At 33.7% G+C, this 21,730-nt stretch overlaps 1 protein-coding gene across 3 annotated transcripts in view; it reads left to right on the forward strand.

The window, feature by feature from the left end:
- Positions 1-21,730, forward strand: part of DYNC2H1 (dynein cytoplasmic 2 heavy chain 1) — a 143,796-nt gene that overhangs the window by 36,720 nt on the left and 85,346 nt on the right. For 2 of the 3 annotated variants that reach the window (XM_005482581.4, XM_074535164.1), the window contains exons 46-63: positions 583-685; positions 1,938-2,105; positions 2,224-2,348; positions 3,528-3,776; positions 4,580-4,688; positions 5,670-5,783; positions 6,565-6,707; positions 7,426-7,507; positions 8,778-8,932; positions 9,812-9,949; positions 12,251-12,364; positions 13,511-13,671; positions 13,834-13,957; positions 14,593-14,714; positions 15,597-15,683; positions 17,055-17,181; positions 18,883-19,024; positions 19,577-19,686. In XM_005482581.4, coding sequence (XP_005482638.2) covers positions 583-685; positions 1,938-2,105; positions 2,224-2,348; positions 3,528-3,776; positions 4,580-4,688; positions 5,670-5,783; positions 6,565-6,707; positions 7,426-7,507; positions 8,778-8,932; positions 9,812-9,949; positions 12,251-12,364; positions 13,511-13,671; positions 13,834-13,957; positions 14,593-14,714; positions 15,597-15,683; positions 17,055-17,181; positions 18,883-19,024; positions 19,577-19,686 — 2,373 coding nt within the window. The remainder of the gene's footprint in view (positions 1-582; positions 686-1,937; positions 2,106-2,223; positions 2,349-3,527; positions 3,777-4,579; positions 4,689-5,669; positions 5,784-6,564; positions 6,708-7,425; positions 7,508-8,777; positions 8,933-9,811; positions 9,950-12,250; positions 12,365-13,510; positions 13,672-13,833; positions 13,958-14,592; positions 14,715-15,596; positions 15,684-17,054; positions 17,182-18,882; positions 19,025-19,576; positions 19,687-21,730) is intronic. The other variant, XM_074535163.1, reaches the window with a different exon arrangement.

Genomic DNA, 21,730 nt, shown 5'->3' on the forward strand with positions numbered 1-21,730 from the left:
GGCACTGGCTGGCATGCACCTCCTAGCAGGAGATTCATGACATTATTAATGTATTCCAATGACATTATTGATGTATTCAAGAAATATGAGTTGAAGTCTCATTACACTGTGATCAAATAACTGATGAAAGCAGTTATTCCTTGAATTAAAGATATAGTTGTAAATTTGAATATCCTCTCTGAGAGAAGAGTAATATCAAGTAGTATTTTGTAGTGCGAAAGTCTTACTATTTTAGGTAGAGTTTAGTGAGAAAATGTTAATAATTTAGGTAGGTTTTTATTACATTTCAGTATTGCCTTTATGTTTCATATTTGGTATTGTTTAAAAAAATTATATATTTTGTCTAATAATACTGCACTAACAGTCCTAGGTGAGATGTGCAGTTGTTTCCATCACAAAATGGTACAGAAAAAATATTCTGAGGAAAATCTTTTGTGGTCAGAAAACAAGATTTAAACAAGGAGTACATTCATAGAGTATCTAAATGTTCACCAACTAGAAAACTAATCTATCTGGTACCTTAGAAAACTACTTTAAATTTTACATTATCATCTTTTTCCTTTCCTTAACTCCCATTTTTAGGTACGAGCAAAATTCAAAGTTGATGATCACAGTCATTACCTTTTTACACCATGTATTCTTACTCAGTGGGTTCTTGGTTTATTCAGATACGATTTAGAAGGTGGTAAGTCACTTGTTTGGTTTTCATTAATAAAGTAGTTCTAAAATGGGTTAGATTATCATTGATGTCAGTCTTACTGTTGGCTCCACATTGATCTTTTTAAACTGTGAACTGTCTGTAACTCAATGGAGGGAAAAAATGCCTGACAATTCATTCCATAATATAAGAGTAAACAAGTTAAAAAAATCCAGCGATGTTTTAAAATACATGTGGGAGCTATTTATGGTTTAAGGGAAGGTAATGGTTGGGGACTGCATTCCTACTGGGGGAATTTGAGCTGTGCCCCCTACTCTTCACTGTTTTGTTCTGTGGTTTTTTGTGTTTTGTGTTGAGGTTTCTTTGAGCATATGTGTTGTTTTCTATGTTCCCAGAGCCTTGCCTCATGCTTGTCCTGCTGTACCTGGTTGTATAAACCTAGTTTATACACATACTTCATAGGCTGCTTTCTAATCTTGTTTTTGTCTCTGAAATTGGTATTATTACTACATCACAAGAAATTACTCATTATGTTTTAGCTCTTACATTCATTAGAAGGTTGCACAGAGGGCTGCATAAAGAGGATAAAAGTGATAAGAATGCTGTGCTCCCTTTCCATTTATTTTCTGGGATCATGAGATGGTAAATGCAGCTTGAATGATGTCAGAAAAGCTGTACTGACAATCAATGGATGGGTAATCTCAAGGACTTCTTAGTTGTATCTAACGTTGACATGTGCATGTGCTTTTCCAGTGATGAACAGTAAGGCTTGTTATTTACTCACCTTCCTTTTGTGAGGTGTATTTAAGATTTGGAGTCTCTATTGGCATTTTCTAATACAGACTGTTTTGGGTATTTATTATTATTTTAGTATTTTTTATCAGTCTTTCTCTTCATTTTAAAAATGTCTTCTGGATTTTCTTGGTTTCAATGCCTGGAAAACTGACTTTTAATTTTAACTTTGTGTGCAACACCTTGTTCAGTTTTGTTCAAAGCTGACACTTGTTTTAATAGAGAGAACTTGTTTTAATAGAATATATTTCATTTTATCTTGTATATATATTACATATACATATAATTATATATACTACATTTTATCTTGTAATGATCCATAAAGAAATTATTAAAAAGCACTTCATAATATTTACTTTTTCTCTTATTTCTTCCTTACTGATGCTCTCCTGCTGGTATGTAATTATTTTCGATTTCATACTTTAAAGTAGAAAATTGAAAATCTATTATAAATATATGAAATTAATTCTCTCATTAAATTTTTTAGGTTCATTGATACAAACTGCAGACTTTGTATTGGAAGTTCTTGCTTATGAAGCACGCCGCTTATTCCGTGACAGAATTGTTGGCACAAAAGAACTTCAAGTATTTGATAACATTTTGACCAATGTGTTTCAAGATGATTGGGGCTCAGATGTTCTGGAAAATATGACAGGTAAGCCATTTGAAGCATACCACACAAACCTGAAATATTTGTTTAGGAAATGCCTAGTCAAGTTAGATAGCATATGAGTTGAATATTTGAAGTTTCAAAAGTTTCCTTTTTTTCACAGATACCTTTTATGTAACTTGGGGAGCTTGTCAAGAGGCATTCATCACACCGGGCCAGGCACTACCACCACATGGGAGGCCACTTGGCAGACTAAACTCAACAGACCTGAAAGATGTTATTCAAAAAGTGAGGCACGATTAAAGAATATACACAGCAATGATTCTAGACAGTTTTGGCTAAGAGTAACATGCAAGCAACCAGGCTTATGGTGGGGGCTGCTTCCTGTTCAAAGAATCACTTTTTGCATTTGTTGAAGGGAAGACTTGTGGTGTTATGTGGCAGGCAGTAGGAAGTATGTAGCAAGGTTAGGTTGATGAGAGGACATCAGTTACCTTTCTTGCTGATTTACCAACATTTGATGGTTTGATGAACCAACATTTTGATTCAAAGTTTGATGAACCAACATTTTGAGAAACATTTATGTCCATATATATTTGTGTATTGTTTGAGTACCTAAGTGTTTTACTAGATGATTTCTTTTTGAATTTGCAATATGGTCGCATACTTTTTGTTTGAAGAACTGCTGGAGATTTGGCATGCTTTTAAGCAGTTAAAGTACAAAAAAGTGAGCTTGATGAGGAAATGCAAACATTTTAACTCCTCTAAGCTATCTGATTTTTAGGATGAGAGTTTTGAAATTGTCACCCTTAGTCATAGTGTTTGATGGCCTGTAGATGGGAATCTACCACCTCTCCTTAAGTGCCAACTTGTGACCAATACACTATATGGGAAATTATGAAATTCAATAGCCTCAGTAAGCAGGGAGTTTGTTGGTTTTGGTGTTTTTTTTTCCTGACTGCAGGATACATTTGGCTTCAAATATGAGGTTTTAATGAGTATAACAAGGTCGTAATTTAATCATAGGATCTGCTGTTGTGTGTCTTTCACTAGGAACTTCCATAATAAGCAATTATGCAGCAATTAGGTGCCTAAAACACTCTCCTGAGTTATTAATTAATCTGTAGTCAGAAACACAGCTCAGACTTCGTTCTGGTCCATTATTCAATTTTAATTAGTTCAGTGGTAGATTCCTATTTCAATATATCAAAGACTTCCAAGGTGTTCTGGTGCTGGGTGTAGTATGATATGTTAATTTTTGATATATTTATTACTCATAAAAGGTATGTGAGGTTTCTAAATTCTGTGACAAAAATATTTTTTTTCTGAATGAAGCCCAGTGTGGTCTCTTAAGCTTTTAAGCCTTTCTTTTCTAAACGTTAAAAAGTTGGATGTTTGCATATCTCACTGCTTATATTTATTATTAGTGATCCGATTTTTTTCCTCTTTTTTTTTTTTTTTTAATAGGGTATAATTCATTATGGACGAGACAAAAAAGAGATAGATATTTTACTGTTCCATGAAGTCCTCAGTTATATGTCCAAAGTGGACAGAGTGCTGAGTTTTCCTGGAGGATCACTTCTTTTAGCAGGACGGAGTGGTGTAGGTCGTCGGACAGTTACCTCTTTAGTCAGTCATATGCATGGAGCTGTGCTGATTACTCCCAAAATTTCCAGAGGTTATCAGCTGAAGCAGTTCAAAACTGATCTTAAATATGTAAGTCACTCAGTTTGATCTATTTTCTAATGCTGTAGGTGTATGTTAAAGAAAAAAAAAAGAATGTGGGAATTTTGAAGGACACCAAAGATTGTTGAAAAGAGATATTTTAAGAGAAGAAGAATGATAGTCTAAATGAAACAAGTAATTTTTTAGAAGTTCTCACTCTAGATGTGGATACTGTTCTTTAGAGTAACTAACTGAAAATCCTCTTTTTGGAATACCAGAGCTCTTTTTGATTGTTGTAGAACTTAGAAATTTGAAGTTTATGTTTATGACAGGCTTTTTCATATATATGTTTTCAGGTTGGTATTTACTTTTATTTTCTGTCTCTACTATGATCTTCCAGTTAACAGTAGTTAAATAAAGTGAAATTTTAGTGATTGGCAAAAGTATGCATATTGTTTAAAACCAGATGCAAGCCTTGAATCAACAATTCCTCATTACCTTCAGCTATGCTAAAGAAAATTCTAGATCTTTGCCTATACAAAAGAGTGATACAATTCTATCATTGAGTAGTATACAAAAATATACTTTATGAAAGAGCCTGGTTTTAATTATTTTTTCATTACTAAGCTGTATCTAGGTAAAATGTTCCTTATATTTGATATCCCTTTTAACTGAATCACCTGGAAATCATTTGTAAATATATAATAGTGTAGATGCTATGGAGAAAATATATCTGTAATATCTAGTCAAGGAAAGATTATGATCCATGCCAGTCCCTTCTAACTCAGGATATTGTATGATTATCATTCTCTTCTGGACCATACACTGAGGTTGAATGTCTTCCCTGCTTCTAGGTGATGGAGCTTGCAGGCATTGAAGCCCAGCAGGTGGTATTGCTGCTAGAAGATTATCAGTTTGTTCATTCCACTTTCCTGGAGATGGTCAACAGTTTACTGTCCTCAGGTGAGTCAAGTCCAAAGAGTGTATGGTACTACTTTTACCACACAGACTTAGCTCAACAAAGCAGAATTAGATAATGTTTTCTAACTTTATGTCTCTATCTGAAGTTTTAGATAGCTTTTTGTAAAAAAAAAAAAAAAAAAAGGTCCACTTAGCCACTTAGTTGTCCTTTAATTTACCCTACAGTACAGTGCTTTCAGTTCCTCTAATTCATTTCAAAGGAGTTCTTGATAACAGTGTAACAGCAGAATGAAAATGCATTCTACTCTTCTGCTTCCCTTCTATAATAAAACTCAAAACTGAGAGGTTTCCAATGCTTTACCAGATTGCATAGACTGAGTTCTTTTACTAAAGAGTCACCAGCAAAGCTCACTTTTCTGAAGGTAGTGGGATGATAAACAGCAATAACAAATAACAAAAGTGACTTTATTTTGGTGTCCAGGTTTTGTTCCTGGATCAGCGAGAAGATCACTGAAGGACTGAGTCAAAGTTACTAAATTGTTTTTTTGGAACTGCGGTAGTTTCAGAGCTGATTAATAAGAGCACCAGATTTTCCTGTCTCTCAGGTGCTACCCCAGATCTACCCCAAATCTTGATTATCCAGTGTTAAAACTTTATGTCTGAGGATCTGGATGACTACTCACTTTCATCTTCCTGTGTCCTGGTGTGTGACAGTTTGGTTTGATTTGTTTTGTATGCAGAACAGGGTCACTGTCTTTGGATAGGTTTGAAAGAGCCTTTTTCAAACACATTTCAGCAATATAAACAAAGTAGACTGTTAAATAGAATCACTGTAAGTTGGTTTTTTTTGTTTTCATGATATCGTGAAAAGAATTATTAAGAAAGTGGGATAATAGTCAAGAAAGTATAGAGGTGAAAACTATGAAATTTGAATTCTCTATACAGAGGATTCAAGGGAGAGCTTCAAAGCAATTTAAATAATTATAGTGTATTTTATCTGACTCAAATTAATTTTTGAAATAGGAGAAGTTCCTGGGCTGTATAAAATAGAAGAATTAGAACCATTGCTATCTCCTCTGAAAGATCAAGCTTCGCAAGATGGATTTACAGGACCAATTTTCAACTACTTCACCTACCGTATGTCAACAGAGTTATAAGTTAGAATTAAATATGAAGTTCAAAAGGTGATATAATAATGGACTCAAATAATTTCTAACATAGTCTTTTTATTGTGTGCAGTCTTTGCTTTTAATTAGTAATCAAATAGCAGGCAGGCCTCAGCTAAAAATTTATTTTTCTGTCTGAAATTTTATGTTAAATGTTGTACTAATGTTATGAAATCTGCTTTTGAAAATGATTAGAAGGAAGCAAGCTTTTTTCCCATTATTTTCTGGTTTGTATGGCTTTTATTTATATTTGGTAAGAGAGATTTCTTCTATTGATCAATTATACCAAGAAATCACTTTGGATTCTGAGTAATTACAAGCAAATTTGCAGATACTTTTCTTAATTATTTGTGTTTCTTCCTTGGCCCAATGAGAAGATTAAATAGTTTAGAAATAAATCAAGGAATATGACTGAAAGAATACAGTCATAGTAGCCAGCCATGGAACTACTTCTGATTGGTTCTATTGGTCTACATGAATTAGAATGAGAACTAGTGCTTTCTATTTAAATACTGCCAGCTCTTCAGAATTAAAAATTGCACTGTAGTATAGATAACAAGAATTCATAGTACTTAATAAGTTTCTACTTATAAACATTCCTTTCCTAGTGTGATTTGATGTTAGAGGCTCTTTTTTTTTCAGAAATTGCCTTTTGATAAGTATTTTAAAAAAAGTGAATTATGTTGTATTTGCATTAAAGCTACTGTCATGTAGTCAGATTTTATTTACTAAAAATTGTTGCATTTTCTTAGGGATCCAACAAAATCTGCATGTTGTCTTGATCATGGATTCTACCAATTTAAATTTCACAATAAACTGTGAAAGTAATCCAGCACTGTATAAGAAATGTCAGGTTTTATGGATGGAAACCTGGTCAGAAGACAGTATGAAAAAGGTAAGTTGCATTAATTGTGACTTACTTAAATTAGTATCTCTAAATATAACTGAGCTCTGGTGAATAAGGTCAAGATATTTAAGGTTGTGAAGGAATAATTATCACTGTACCTATTTAATCCCTTTGTACACTTCTACAAAGATGGAAAATTCCACAGAACAGTGAAGTATTATTAGTATTGTTATTTTACCAGTAACATTATGTTTTGTTCTCTTTGTGGGCTGACTTGAACAACATGCTGACTACTATGACTCTGATCAAACACAGCATTTAAGAACAAAATATAGACTACAAGCAAAATGTTAAAGCCAGTTGTATTTTGTTTGTGTGGCAAGGTTTTGGTGTCAGGTTGGCCTGCAGGGGTGACTTCTGTGAGAGGCTGCCAGAAGCTTCCCCCATGTTAGGTGGTGTTAATGCCAGCTAGCTCCAAGAAGGATGTGCTTCTGGCCGAGGCTGAGCCCAATAGCAGTGGTGGCAGTGCCTCTGGGTTAAATATGTTCCACTTGAGAGAATAGGAAGTTATCAGTGGCATGGAAAGGCAGAATTTATCTTTCTAATGCTAAAAGTATTCTGTAGATTCCTTATTCTAAGTGTATCATTTTCAGTCTTTTCGAAAGAGAAACTAGATTGAAGGTTTGTGTTTTGGATGTTTAAAAATTTTAACTCAAAATGTCATTGTTTATAATTTTCATGCAAAAAAATTATGTGGCTTTTTTAGATACCTGAAATGCTTCTGTGTGATTCAGATGAACAAGAAAAGACTGGAAAAACGCATAAAGAAGTTAAGAAAAAACATTCAGGTAATATTTAAGTACACCTACTAGTTATTATTATTAAACACTTGATCGTGTGTTGGGCGTAGGTAATAAAATAGATACTTTAAGGATGTGTTTACCAGCATATTCATAGACGTTGCTGCTGTTCACGTGGCAGGCATTTTGCACAAGGGAGCTTTAGTCTGGAACATACATCCTGGCTGATCAAATGCAGTCTCTTCTGTCACAAGTAGTCACTGTATATATTCAATTTTATGCAAGTAGTCACTGTATATATTCAATTTTATACACTGATTTACCTATATCTTGTTTTGGTCAGTGTCTTCCTTCTATGTGGATGTTATTTCACATTCTGAAAATTTGATATTTTGAGAGTTTTTCAGTTTATATATTTCATTATTATTTTTGTAGATTTTCATTTTACTTTATTAATTTCAAAAACTCCTTTGTTGGAAGTAATGCCCCTTTTTCAGAATAATTAGTTTTTTCATAAAGCTTCAAATATAGTCATGTTAAAAAGAGTGTCTCAAACATAATCTAAGTGACCAGTGCCAGCACTCACTTGCAGAATACTACTTTCAGCCACTTCCTATAAAAGTAGTACTTAGAGGTCATGGAGCTAACAGAATATAAGATGGTAAGTGGATCACTTGGAGTTTCTTGGTTTATATTGCTTTTTAATAGACCAATCAGATTAATGGGCAAAAATAGTATTTGGTGTTCACATTACCATCCCTCTTTATCCTAGATCATCATAATTAATCTAGGCCGCAGTACTTATTGCAGGCATTCATTTATATATAGATATGCTCTAGCATTTTTTTCTTTTGTAGGGTAATGCAGTTTATTTTACAGTATCTTTGGGCTTTTTTTGAGAAACTGTTCAATAAACTGAATGACAGGAAAACCTTTTAGTTTGCCTGTCATCAGAGATAAGGGAGAAGACAAAAACACATGGGCTTTATTTCTAAAACAGTCCCAAGTATTTTAAAATTCAATTTTTGTGGAAGTAGTTTCTTATAAGATTAGCCTTCAGTAGTCTGCAATTAATTTTGCTGGCTTTCCCAAATATCAAACAATTTCAGTGTATTTCCTTATGAGAAATAGGCATTCCAAATGTGTTTATATGTTGTTTGCCTGAGAGTGCTATAAAAAAGTGTAGTCTTTTTGCTATTTTGAATACTCTTAATTCATATCTCGAAAAGCAAGCATATTCCCTTGCTTTCTCTTAGTTATTTTAATGTGAGATAAAATTCAGTATAATTTTATCTGTATAACAAATGATGTTGTACAGGTCATTCTGATTTTCTGAAGTCATTTTTGGCAATCCACGAATCATGTAAAATGTATGGAGCAACACCCAGCAGGTATATGACATTCCTCCGTGTGTACAGTACCATCAACAGCAGTAAAAAAAGAGAGCTAATAAAAAGGCAGAACCACTTGCAGGTATGTGTTTAAAACCCTTAACATATGACTTTTCAATATATTCTTGCATTAGGAAATGTCTCTTGTATTAATGAGCTGTAGCTGTTAGCATGGTAATGTGATGTGTCCTCTATTGGCAAAATGTTCGTGCTGTGGTTTCAGGAGAGAAGTAGTATCAATCTAATTGCTCTTCTCTGTTCAAGTGCCTGAAAGTGTGAAAAGTGGTTTTCTTGTTTTTGTTTAAACTTTTCCTCGAGAATGTATCAGACTGGGCATGTTTTCTTGTTAAATGCTCTGATAAGTAAAGGTAATAATTTACTGGAAAATTAGAGATGTTTATTCTCAATCAAAATATCTTCCAGATAATTTTTTAAAATATATCTTGAAATATTGGTATTATATAATTAGTATTAAGTAAACAATGTAGAAAGTGTGAATAAAGAAAATAGTTAATTTTGAGCATAATTGAAACTTTATTTTATATATATGTTTTTTAGTGTTCAGCTATGTGGAATTCAGATAATCTATTTTATTTCATTCGGTTTAACTTTTATTGATTTGCTTTTAGGGGAGATATAGTTACATTGAGTTAATATCAGTTAACTGAAATGCTATTGAATTACTGGGAAAAAGATTATATGCTAGCTGTTGTTTCATTTAAAGTTTATTATTTTGAGATTTTTTTATCTTCTAGCTGTAGCAATAGATCTTAGAGAGACACAGCTAGAACTACCAGATCTAAATTTTAGGTTAAATAGTATCAAGAAAATGTGAAAAACAATTAAAAAAAAAAGATTAATCTACATTACTCTTTGTTTGTCCACACTGTTTGTAGCATATGTTAATTTAAATTCACTTCAAATTTGTTCCTAAATATTTGCTTCTTATAAACATTTATAGGCAGGTGTTTCAAAGCTGAATGAAGCTAAAGCCCTGGTAGATGAACTGAACAGGAAAGCTGGAGAACAAAGCATTTTGCTCAAAACGAAGCAGGATGAAGCTGATGCTGCTCTTCAAGAAATTACAATATCTATGCAGGTGGGTATACAATCACATCAAAAGTAGGGAAAAAAAAGGCAAAAAAACTGGTTTTTTATCTTTGGTCTCTGTAACTGCCTATGTTTTGTGTTCTTTTCAACTGTTACAAACCTGATGCATTTACCAGAATTTACCTAAGGGAAGGCATGAGCCCAGAGGCTTGAATAAAGTTGCAACAGGACGGAGTATTATGTACTTTAAATCAGGTTAGAACTGGTTGAGTAGGAAGAGATCAATGCAAGTTTTGTACCTGAGTAGTGTTCACTGTTGTAATTTAGTCTGTCTGAAAGTTTTCCTAGAACTTTGTTAATCCAAACTGATGGCTTTTATGTTTATATCAGATAGGAAATTTCAATGAAATACTTACAAGTAGCACTATTTTAAGTAACAAATACCAGGAATTAAATTTTTGAACTATTAGAAAATATGTATTTCATGAGGTCTGGTTCTCAGAAGTTAACGTCAGAGAAGGTTAGATAATATCTTTATATTCATCACTCTTTGAATTTTTATTCTTCAGCTCAGAGGCAGATTTTCTTTTTGAAATTCTGTAATTTTCTTCAGTAGTGTTTTCTCAGTCAAGTAAAATAATTTTATAGACAATAGGTCTCTAAATTGATACTTCCTGGAATTATAAATGTAGGATAAACTGTAATGAGTCTACTGTCACTACACTGTTGTTTGTTTTTTCCTTTTTTGATTACTGTTTAATCTGGTTAGTCAGAAGTTTGATGTCAAGGACATTTTCTGTATGCAGTAGAATAAATGCCTAGTCTTTCATTTGTTTCACAGTGCTTTAAAGGTGCATTAGTTCCATTCTTTGTAAGTCTCTTCCTGTGTAGGCAGTTTTTAATATTTTTAGGCTCCATCTGTCTGTAGTACATGAATTTGAATAGTAATGATTGGCTTGGTGTATTGATGATTTCAGTTTTAAATCTGCATCTGCTGTTGTCCAGTAGAGTTACAGGTGTGTGGGTAGCACATGCTACGCCGTGAGAGAAAATCAAAGGATAGGCCAAAAGCAATGAAACACGATGGCCTCACTGACATCAGAAAAATGACAGGGAAAGTCTGATTATTTAGATTAGCATAAAGTATAGGTGCCCTCTAATATTTTAATGTCACTTCAAATGATCTAGCTTATATAACAGAGAGAGCTCTAATACATAGAGACTCTTCTAATCTCCTTTCAGAGAAAAGCTTTTGACCTACAACTGAATGTTAAGGTTTTCTTATTCAGAGCAATCATTCAGTACATGTTCATTTGCATGAAATGTCTAATCTAGTTTTATGTAGCTAATGTTTTATGGATTTGAATGTGATCTTCAATAATATGCTGATCTGTAGCTTGGGTTAAGTGCTCAAAGGATTATTATTATTTTAAGATTTTCTCTGTTTTTAATGCATCTGTTACCTTCTGCTACAGCTTCAACTCGACAATTGCTGGTGTTGATAATGTGTTATATACTGAAAAAAGAAACTCTGGGCTTTGCTGTGTTTATCTTTTAGATGATCTGAGCCTAGAGTACTGATATTTTATGTTATACTTTTATCCTCAATGAATAAAAAAAACCTTTTAAGGTCCTTTCCACTGGGGTTTTATATACTAGATATTAATTGTTGTACTGAAGTGTGTAGGATTCCTGGAGATGGCTAATAGCTACTGTCTGCCTGTAGACACTGGTAAGTAGAGTACAAGCCCAGAAAAAAAAGTGTAAACCTAAACAAGTTACAATATAAATGTATGACAAAAGACAGTTATCCTTACAAACAGATTGGTACGAAATTCCAAGTAAAGAATCCCTACCATGATTAGGAATTCTAGCTAATAAGCTATAGTTCCAATACTGCTGCTTTTATGGACATGATAGAAAAAGAGTATTTTAATGGCACGGTGAAGAAATTGAAAATGAAATGGGATCAGGACAAAGACAGTGAAAGGAAAATAGTATTTTTAAATTAATAAGAATGTTACTGAGGCGTCAGCCTTATGCTTTTAGAAGAAGGCTGACATAGAAATGGAAAATCAGAAGGAAGGGGGAAAAAAGTCATAATGAGCATCACAGATAGAGGTACAGATCTGATCTGTGGTAAAGAAAGGGAAGGACACACAGTAAAATCAAATTGTGCTTATTCCATGTAGTTTATTTACTTGGCCAGCCTGCCTGATATCAAATACACTCAGCTATTTTATTGTAATTGGTATTGTGCAAATTATTATAATGAAGACTAAAAGAAATAAGAGACCTAAAGGAATAAAATCTGTGTAAATTTGCAAGCTAAAGGATTTTTTTTTTACAGAGTGCTAGTGAGCAAAAAGCGGAAATGGAAAAAATAAAACAACGAATAGCAGAAGAGGCTGCAGAAATAGAACAAAGAAAAAGAAAAATTGAAGATGAACTGAAAGAGGTTCAGGTAAGAGCTGATAAGGAAAAGTAATATTTTGCACTCTGATTTTATCTGACTTATGTCCTGCTGTGCAAAATAGTTTTGCAGAATTTATCCCTGCAATTCATAAATTTTACTCTAAATTATTTTGATCTTAGAACTTTTATGCATTAGAAAACAGTATGCCACGTGGCAAATAGAGATTGTCATTCTGGCATTTGTGTTCTGTTGGGTAGTAATTACAGAAAGCAAGGCAAGCCAAATCTTTACTTCACCTGCTGCCATGCTCTCCAGCTGAGTTCTGCTGATTTTATGTACTATTTTACAATTACTCATATTTTATATAAACCAACTCTATTACTTTGCTTTGATCAAGCTGGTAATATAGGGCTTTGTATGATCAGCTGAACGGACATAGTTTAGTGGGAGATAATTTACAGTTATTCCTAAATCCTGAAAAGTGTATATCTGATGATGATACAGCAAATCGCTTGTTTTAGAGATTTTACAGCTGTTAGGCATCAGGTTTTTTGGGAAGTATGTGTGTTCACTCATTTCTTTTAGTCTGTATTTTTCATACCATGTATTTTAAATTTATACTAAAGACTAAGAGAACAGTACAACACCTTAATTTTTTTTCTTTTAAATGTTATAGGTACCAAGGAATTATATCCTTGTATTGAAAGAGCCATAGAACTACAGAATTAGACCCATTCTGTGGTCTTTGATAAATATGAAGGATGTGCAAGGTGTGCACAGTCTTTAATGATAATCTGTGACTTTGTTTCCGCACCATTTTGTTGCTTTGTTGATAAGGGTGAAGGACTTGTTTAGCTACTGGAAATAGAAAGCTCTTGTGGCCTATACTTCTATGGATATTTACAAAGATATCCCCAGTCATGCTTATAAATAGTAGTTAACATCATTATTAAAAGCTACCTGTATCACAATGTCAAGATTATATGATACTGTTTTATATGGAAGTAAACTTATTATCACTTAGTAAATACATGGCAATTTTTTAGTAACTTGTAAACATGAATCTGCATCAATGTTCGTTTCATAGGTAATAAAGTATTAAAAAAGAACAAGAAATTGTGTTGAAACTGGAATGGGAAATGCTCAGTTTCTCATATGCTCATCTCTCTTTTTAATGTATTTTCATGTTTTAAGCCATTGGTTACTGAAGCTAAATTGGCTGTTGGAAATATAAAGCCAGAGGCTTTGTTAGAAATCCGGTCACTACGGATGCCCCCTGACATAATCAGAGACATTCTAGAGGGAGTTCTGCGCCTGATGGGGATTTTTGATACATCATGGGTGAGCATGAAGAGGTAAGAATTTTATTTAACCTTTAAAATTAAACATTAATTTACCATATGAATTACTTTCTATTGAATTCAGGAATCTTGGGCTCAGAATTCCTCGGTTTCATATAGAAGTAACCTTTGTAACATTTGTTTCTTCTTTACTTATTGATTTAATTCTTTACACAGTTTCTTGGCCAAAAGAAGTGTAAGGGAGGACATAGGATCATTTGATGCCCGTAATATTCCAAAAGAAATACGAGCAAGTGTTGAAGAACTTCTTTCTAAAAACAGAGCATCTTTTGATCCAAAGGTAATTCCTAATTGCATTACGTCAAATGAAAACAAGACCTAAAAAAGACCAAAAGAAAAGACACAATTGCCTAGTTTGCCAGCAAAATTTTTAGGATGAACTTCAGTTAGAGAAAAAGTGATGAATTCTGCTTATACAATTTGTCAGTATAAACAGATGAAGGTGTAGCAGAGATTACTCTGTTACGTACTGCCTCCTAAAGTGAAAATTTGGTTGGTGTGTGTGAAGGGATGGGGTAAGAAGTCATTATGGAGTTGAGTACTCAAATATTTTTATACCGCTATAAAGTAAAACTCAGACCAAGGAATTCTAACTGGCTCCTTTGGTGTCCTTGTACCAGTAAGAGTCTAATAAATCATTCATTGATTTAAAACTTGTTAATTTCAGTTTAGCTTCATAGTTGTAAAAATATCCACTGTGGTTTTTTACATGGATTGGTGGCCTTCAATATAATCTTAGTAACAATTTAAATTAGTAACAATTTAAAAGATTAGTTCATTAGAAGAGTTGGCTTATTAGCATATTTAAGTTGGTAACTAGAAAATCTGTTGCTGTTACTTATCCTGTATTTATCTCTTCTATGTTATACTTCAAGGACTTTCTTATAACAACTTTACTTGTACTGAATTTTTCAGAATGCTAAACGAGCCAGTGCTGCAGCTGCTCCATTAGCAGCTTGGGTGAATGCCAACATCCAGTATTCCCATGTCTTAGAACGAATTCAGCCTTTGGAAAAAGAAAAGGCTGGCTTGGAAGCGTAAGTTAGACTCTATTACAAAATCAGTGATTTTAATTCAAATGGTGATGGGTGAAACTGAGGCTGCCAAGGAGGAATTTGAGTATGAGGAAAGGCTTCTTTACTTGAGGGTGACAGAGCGCTGGAACAAGGTGCCAGAGAGGTTATGGAGTCTCCTCCTCTGATAGTAAAATTGTGCCTGATCATGATCCTGCTTTAGCAGGGGGTTGGACTAGATGATCTCCGGAGGTAATTTCCATCCCTAACCATTCTGGGATTCTGTGTGAATTGAAGTTTATTAAAAACAAATGATAAAAGATAACCTCATACAGAGGCAATAAAATGTACATACTGAGACAGAAGAAGTAAGTGTGCAATAGTTTCTTTTTCCTGGAAGCTACATCTTGGATGCTTTTTGTACAGTCATGAGTTACCTGTCTCAGCTGAATACTGTCAGAACGGTGAATACTGTTCACTAACCATCACAGATATGCTTAAAATGTATTCTCTCAGTGAAACCCATGCTATTTTATGAGGTATACAGTTCCTCTTTTTCAGTCATGTACTGAGCATTATCAGTTTCTCCTTAGGATCAGAAAGATAAGACATAGTCCTGTGACCATCCATAACCTGAGGAATCTGTACTGATTATTTTTCCAGGTCTTAAAATTCTGTATGAGAAGAATTTGTTCTGATCTTTAGGAATGGGGTGTTTGGTTTCCGTTTTAAAAACTATGTGATGAGAAGTACTCAAAGCTTTTACATGTGAAAAATATATATTTCAATATAAAACACAATGAAGAACATCTTTGAACTATCTCTATGCAAATTATTTTCCTGTTAGATTTACTCTTTTTTTTCCCTTGGTTCCATAGTCTTAAAATAATTGTTACATTTTTCTAGTAATCTCAAGAAAACTGAAGACAGAAAACAAAAGTTAGAGGATCTTCTGAACTCTGTTGGTCAAAAAGTATTGGAACTGAAAGACAAGTAAGTTGGGCGTGTTTATTTCAAGATATAAATAAAAAACATGGATGATTTTACAGTATGAATAATGAATTTTATCTAAGGAAATGTAACTTCCTGTCCTGCAAGATATTTACATCAGAATTAGTGATGCTTTGGCGATCTGTACTCTCAATGGAGATAAATATTGTTAGATCACAATTCATCTCCTTGATCAGATGAAATAAATGCTCCTTAAAAGTATCTGCTTCTCTCTGCTGACTGTGTTGGTAGCCTTTATTGGAGGCATTGTAGATGTCAAAGGGAAACAGAGTGTTTATCACTTGAATCACAGAGGACTTCAATGACTTCTTAGGACTTTGGAAACATTCCTATACAAAACTTCTACTGATCACAGCTTGAAGAGAAGCAGCATTTCTTTTAGGATGGCCTACTTTTCTGACAGCTAGATAGCTCTCTCCTTTTTTCTTAGCCTCTCATCAAGTACATGACTCACAGAGGCATAAAAATAGATCTGATAAACAGTTATACTTTCTCCAGATTCTGTTTAATGCAAGTTTTTCAGTTTGATGTTTTTATTAGGTACTTAGTATAGGAGATACTTTGCAACCTGACATATGTACATATTACTAAAAGTCATGTTTTGTGGTCTGCAAAGAAAAAAACCAATAATTATTGAATTATTGTAAATCAACTATACAGTGATTTGTTAGATTAATTAAATACTATATATTGGAATTAAATATTTAATATTATAATTATATTTTACATATTTATAAAGTAATAAATATATTACTTTGAATAGGTGAATTAAATGTATTAATTATTTTATATATTAATCAAACTAAATAGATACTGAACAGTGTGAAATAATACCTAAAACATGCCTGTCTTTTGGGCATGTTCTTACTTCATATTAGTTTACAAAATAGACTACTGTGAATTAAACTGGAGTCATACATGTGAATTATTAATTCTGTTTTTTAAACATTTGATAGATAAAATTTACCAAATAGTTACAAATGTATGTTATGGCATTGAGCCTGCTGTTGTCCTGACTACATGCAGAACAAAGGTTTACACAATCACTAAAATTGCCAGGCTGTTTAAGCAGAAGAAGGAATGATTTTCAGACATTATAGTCTGTATTTCAAATCAATTTTTAAATCTCACCTGTGCATCCATCTAGATTTTGTTAGCTAAAAGTCTAACAAGCCCATCTACCAATTAGAAGCAGAAGGTATAAAAAAAAAAAAAGAACTGTTGCAGTTGTGTTCTTTGATAACAATAAGCCAGGCATTCATGAAAAATTCAATCAGTTAAAGTTCCTTGAAAATAACTCTTGGTAAGTTTAGTAGTTCATGATGGCAATTACAAAGAGTATTTGTTTTGCAGGTTCCAGAATAGAACAACAGAAGCAACAAAACTTGAAGCAGAACTAAGTAAAGCACAGAAAATGTTGAAAGCTGCGGAGGTGCTGATAAATCAACTTGATAGGGAGCACAAAAGATGGAGCACTCAGGTTAGTGAAAATTTTCAAAACTACATCTTATAGCTGATAAGTTGAAAATACAGTTTTGCACTGCTTGGAGAATGTGAGTTACTGTCATTATGCCTTTCTCCCAGTGCACATTTTTTGATTTCTCATTAGAAAATAAAGCTTTAATTTTTTCTGAAACTTCTTTTTACTTCATCATACTTATAACCTTGCTATGTGTAAAACTCCCCCAATATTGTATTTCAATGAAAACATACAAAATTCTGTTCTGGTTTTCAATCCCAAGAATGGAATTGTTATGATGGCTGAACATGTCAGCAGTTGGACTCCCCAAGGTAAGATACAGCCAAAGGGACAGATTTTATACAATTACAGTCTTAAAATGTATCACCTTCATGGCATTTGTGTTGTAAATGTGCATATAGGTATACCCAAAATGTTGTTTTTGCTTTTGAAGTCTTCACTTTAATGCTTGAAACTTTTCTGCTGCTGAAGCAGGGAAGGTAAGCATGTCTTACTTGTTCAAATGGTATATTTGAGAGAAACTGACAAGTCTTGGAGACACAGATCCTTCTACAGTCTGAAACAGAAAGGAGAATCTGAAGATACCTATAAGCTGAAAACAGCTGTCACCTCCAGAAAGCCCTTAAGTAACTTTCATGGGTCAGAAGATCATAATTCAGAAGAAATCTTCATGCAGAGATACATAATTCTGTGTCTCCACTGATACCGAAAAAAGCCTCAGCAATCAGACTAAAGGCTTGCATTTTGGAGAACCAAAGTTAAAATCAGATGAATCCTTCTTGTAGGTTGACCACCATTCTGGAAAAATTGGGAAGATTTTCCTCTGAAATTAGCTTTATATAGAGCTACCTGCTATAGTAAAGATTGAGTATATTTGAACTCCAGTGTTTAAGTGCTTCTAAAAGTGGTTCCTCACAGTTTTTCATTTTGGTACATTAGAAAATTCAGACTATCTGTTAATGGTATGCTGTAGATTAAACTGGCAAATAGATAAATTAGGAACTCGTCCCATAATGAAGACAGTAAAAAGGCAGTGTTTCTTTCCCTTTAAAGTGAAGAAGAACCGATAAAAATTTGCCTTTATTTTGTGTATCAGCATTTATTTTTAATGTAAATTTGATTAAAGTAAAAGTGATAGGACTTTGAAACCAATTATGGCAGTCGCATATGATGTTGATACACTGTATTTTTCTTCAAAATACTGAAACATTTCAAAACAGAGTTGATTTAGTGCAGATAAATTATCTGAAGATATATGATAAATTTATTTTTATCATGTAAGTGTGCAGTGAGTAGCAATAAGTATAAAAGTTGCATATAGTATTTATTGTCTGTATACATATTGTAAGTTAAACTTACAGCCTGACTGTGACTAGGATCACATATTTCTTATCTTTCTTACTATAATACTGTCTATCCATTGGCTTATAAGTTGAACTGTTTATCAAGTTCATGGATTTTTATCAGATACATTTTCAGAAATATCTGTGCATGCTCTAGCCCCGAGCTGAAAGGAATTTATCCCATACTTCTATGTGTCTTAGCTAGGTATAGATTTCTGAAATGCAAGAAGAGAAACTCTCTCAACTGTATTACCAATGGCAGGCAAACTTAATTCTGACATTTTAGTAACTGATGAGATGTATTAATGCAGTTTATGTTTGCAAAACCCCTATACTTTCTGTACTTCCTTTTTTGAAGGTGTCAGAGATAACAGATGACCTGGCAACGCTGCCTAAAAGAGCTCAGTTAGCAGCTGCATTTATTACATATCTTTCTGCTGCTCCGGAGGATCAGAGGAAAAACAGCTTGGATGAATGGACCAAATCAGCCGGCCTTGAAAGTAATTTTGTGTGTGTGTTTGTCACTGTCTGCATGCAAGTAATTAAGCTCGATTGAGGCAGTGAGAAATGCCAGTGAGTTCTAATGAACTGTCTCAATTGTCTTTGTACTCCCAAATGAGAAGAGACGTTTTCTTACTCAATAAATATTTCTAGATACCGACACACAATTTCTTAGAATCATTCTATGAAATTATTAAGATTATAAATATTTATAAAGAATTGTATCTTTATAGTCCTTTCTTAAAAAGAAAAGTTTACAAAAATGAATGTGTTCACATTAAGTGTGGTAAATTTGCCAGTGTATTCTGAATGCTTCTGCTTTTTCAATTATCATTTTTATCTGTGTATTAGCAAAGCTATAAAATATTTCTATGACATCTGCAACTTATTAATAATAAGTTCAATAAAAGCAATAAAATAATAGATTCAAGGAAGTCTACAGACTTGCACTCTATTAATAGAACAAAGTCTCTGTTCTGTATACACTGGTAAATGCTTTTAAAGTATGCAGACTGTAAATGATGACCGAAACTTACACTTTCATTTGTCAGAGTTTGATTTACGACGGTTCCTGTGTACAGAAAGTGAGGAGTTAGTTTGGAAAAGTGAAGGTTTGCCTTCAGATGACCTTTCAATAGAAAATGCTCTTGTCATCTTGCAGGTAAATTTGCTTTTTTGTCTTGTCTTGGAAGTATTTAAATTTTTGCAAATTTCAGTAACATGGCAACTTGAACTATTTCATTTGTGTTTTTTATTGGCATCACAGAGCACACATACATACAGAAATAAATAATTATGTAACAATGGATATTTTGTAGCAAAAGGAAAAAATATGTAAAAGAAAATACCTGTTTTCAGTTCTGCTGCCACTATTTTATTGCATATCAGTCTATTCAGGTTTAAAGTGTGAATAGTTATTAACACCAAATGACCAGTAGAAGATTATGTCCTATATATGTTCTCTTTGGCATATACTTTCTATTACTTTTTTTTTTCTCAGAAAAAGGAAGAGGCTATATGCAGATACTGTTCAAGACCTAAATATATCTATATATATATACCTATATATATATCTCTAAATATTTATATATATACCTATCTATATATATATATGTCTGTCTAATAATACTTGAGAAAAGGAAAATATCAAGTTTTATCATATATATAGATACATATAATACATAATATATGATTATGTATGTAATATTCTAGTAATTTATTAGATCTACTAACAAGTAAATATTTAATGGAATGAGGAGAATCTGCATTTACTGGTGATTTGCTTAGATGATTTATGATTTAAATTAGTTACCGATTTTTCTCCCATTTGAATTTATCTTGCTTTATCATCCTTTTAGTAGATCTGTATATTCTTTTCTCAGTTTGATTAAAAAGCTTTTCAATAAACACTGTCTTGTACCATTAAAGCTACTTATATGCTACAATAAAAATTTATTTTCATCTTTTTCATTAGTTGAATAGATTGAGCTCTTAAAAATCTCACCATGTGTAAAGAGGTTTTTGAAACACTCAATCAAGTCAAATAATTTTCCTTGTGTACATTCTCATAAAGCTGAAATTTGACATGATGTTTTACCAGTGTGATCCAGAGTACAGTTCTCAGCCTTTTGTGCTGATCATCTTTTCATGCTTGAATACTCATCATGTCCTGTCTTTCAGTTTGAGATCTGTGTAGCTCCTCAGTTTGGAATACTGGAACTTGATCTAGAAAAAGCCCCAAGCTTGGAAATGCTTTTCTATCAGACTGAACCACAGAGTTGGGGAAAATACATGTTTAAACCTTCAGCAAGTTTGCTGACACAAAACTGGGAGACATAGCTGATGCCCCAAGATGGCCTGATGGCTGGAGCATGTCTGCTATGAAGACAGGCTGAGAGAGATGGAGTTGCACAGCCTGGAGAAGAGAAGGCTCTAGGGACTACTCACTGCAGCCTTTCCGTACTTAAAGAGGGCTTACAGAAAAGAGGGAGAACAAGTCCTTACATGGGTAGATAATAAGAGGAGAAGGAGGAATATTTATAAACTAAATGAGGAGAGCTTTAGAGTTGATGTTAAGGAAAATTTTTTTACTTAAGAGTATAGTGAGGCAGTGGCGCAGGTTGTCCAGAGAAGCTGTGGATGCCCCATCTCTGGAGTGCTCAGTCAGGTTGCATTGGAACCATGGGCAACCTGATCTAGTGAGTAGCATTGCTGCCCTTGGCAGGGATGTTGGAACTAGGTGATATTTGAATGACTTTCCAACCCAAGCCATTCTATGACTGCGTCTTTGATACACAAGAGGGTAGGACTGAGGCCCTGAGGGTCCTTGGTAGACTGGAGAAATGAGCTGACAGGAACCTCATGAAGTTCAGGAAGGGGAATTTCACAGTCCTGCACCTGGATAGTAACAGCCCTATGTACCAACGTGTTTTGAGGACCAGCCAGTTGCAAAGCAGATTTGCAGAAAAGGCCCTGGTAGTCCTGGTAGACACCAGGTAGCCCATGAGACAGTTATGGGCCCTTGCCAAGGAGAAGGCCAGTGGTATCATGGACAGCTTTAGGCAGAGTATTGGCAGCATGTCGAGGGAGGTGATCCCTCCTCTTCACTCAGCGCTGGTGAGGCCACACCTGGAATCCTGGATCCAGTTGTGTGATCCACAACACCAGAGAGACATAGATGTACTGGACAGAGTTGAGTGTAGCTT

The sequence above is a fragment of the Zonotrichia albicollis genome, chromosome 2 (genome assembly GCF_047830755.1).
Source record: "Zonotrichia albicollis isolate bZonAlb1 chromosome 2, bZonAlb1.hap1, whole genome shotgun sequence".
Classification (NCBI taxonomy): domain Eukaryota; kingdom Metazoa; phylum Chordata; class Aves; order Passeriformes; family Passerellidae; genus Zonotrichia; species Zonotrichia albicollis.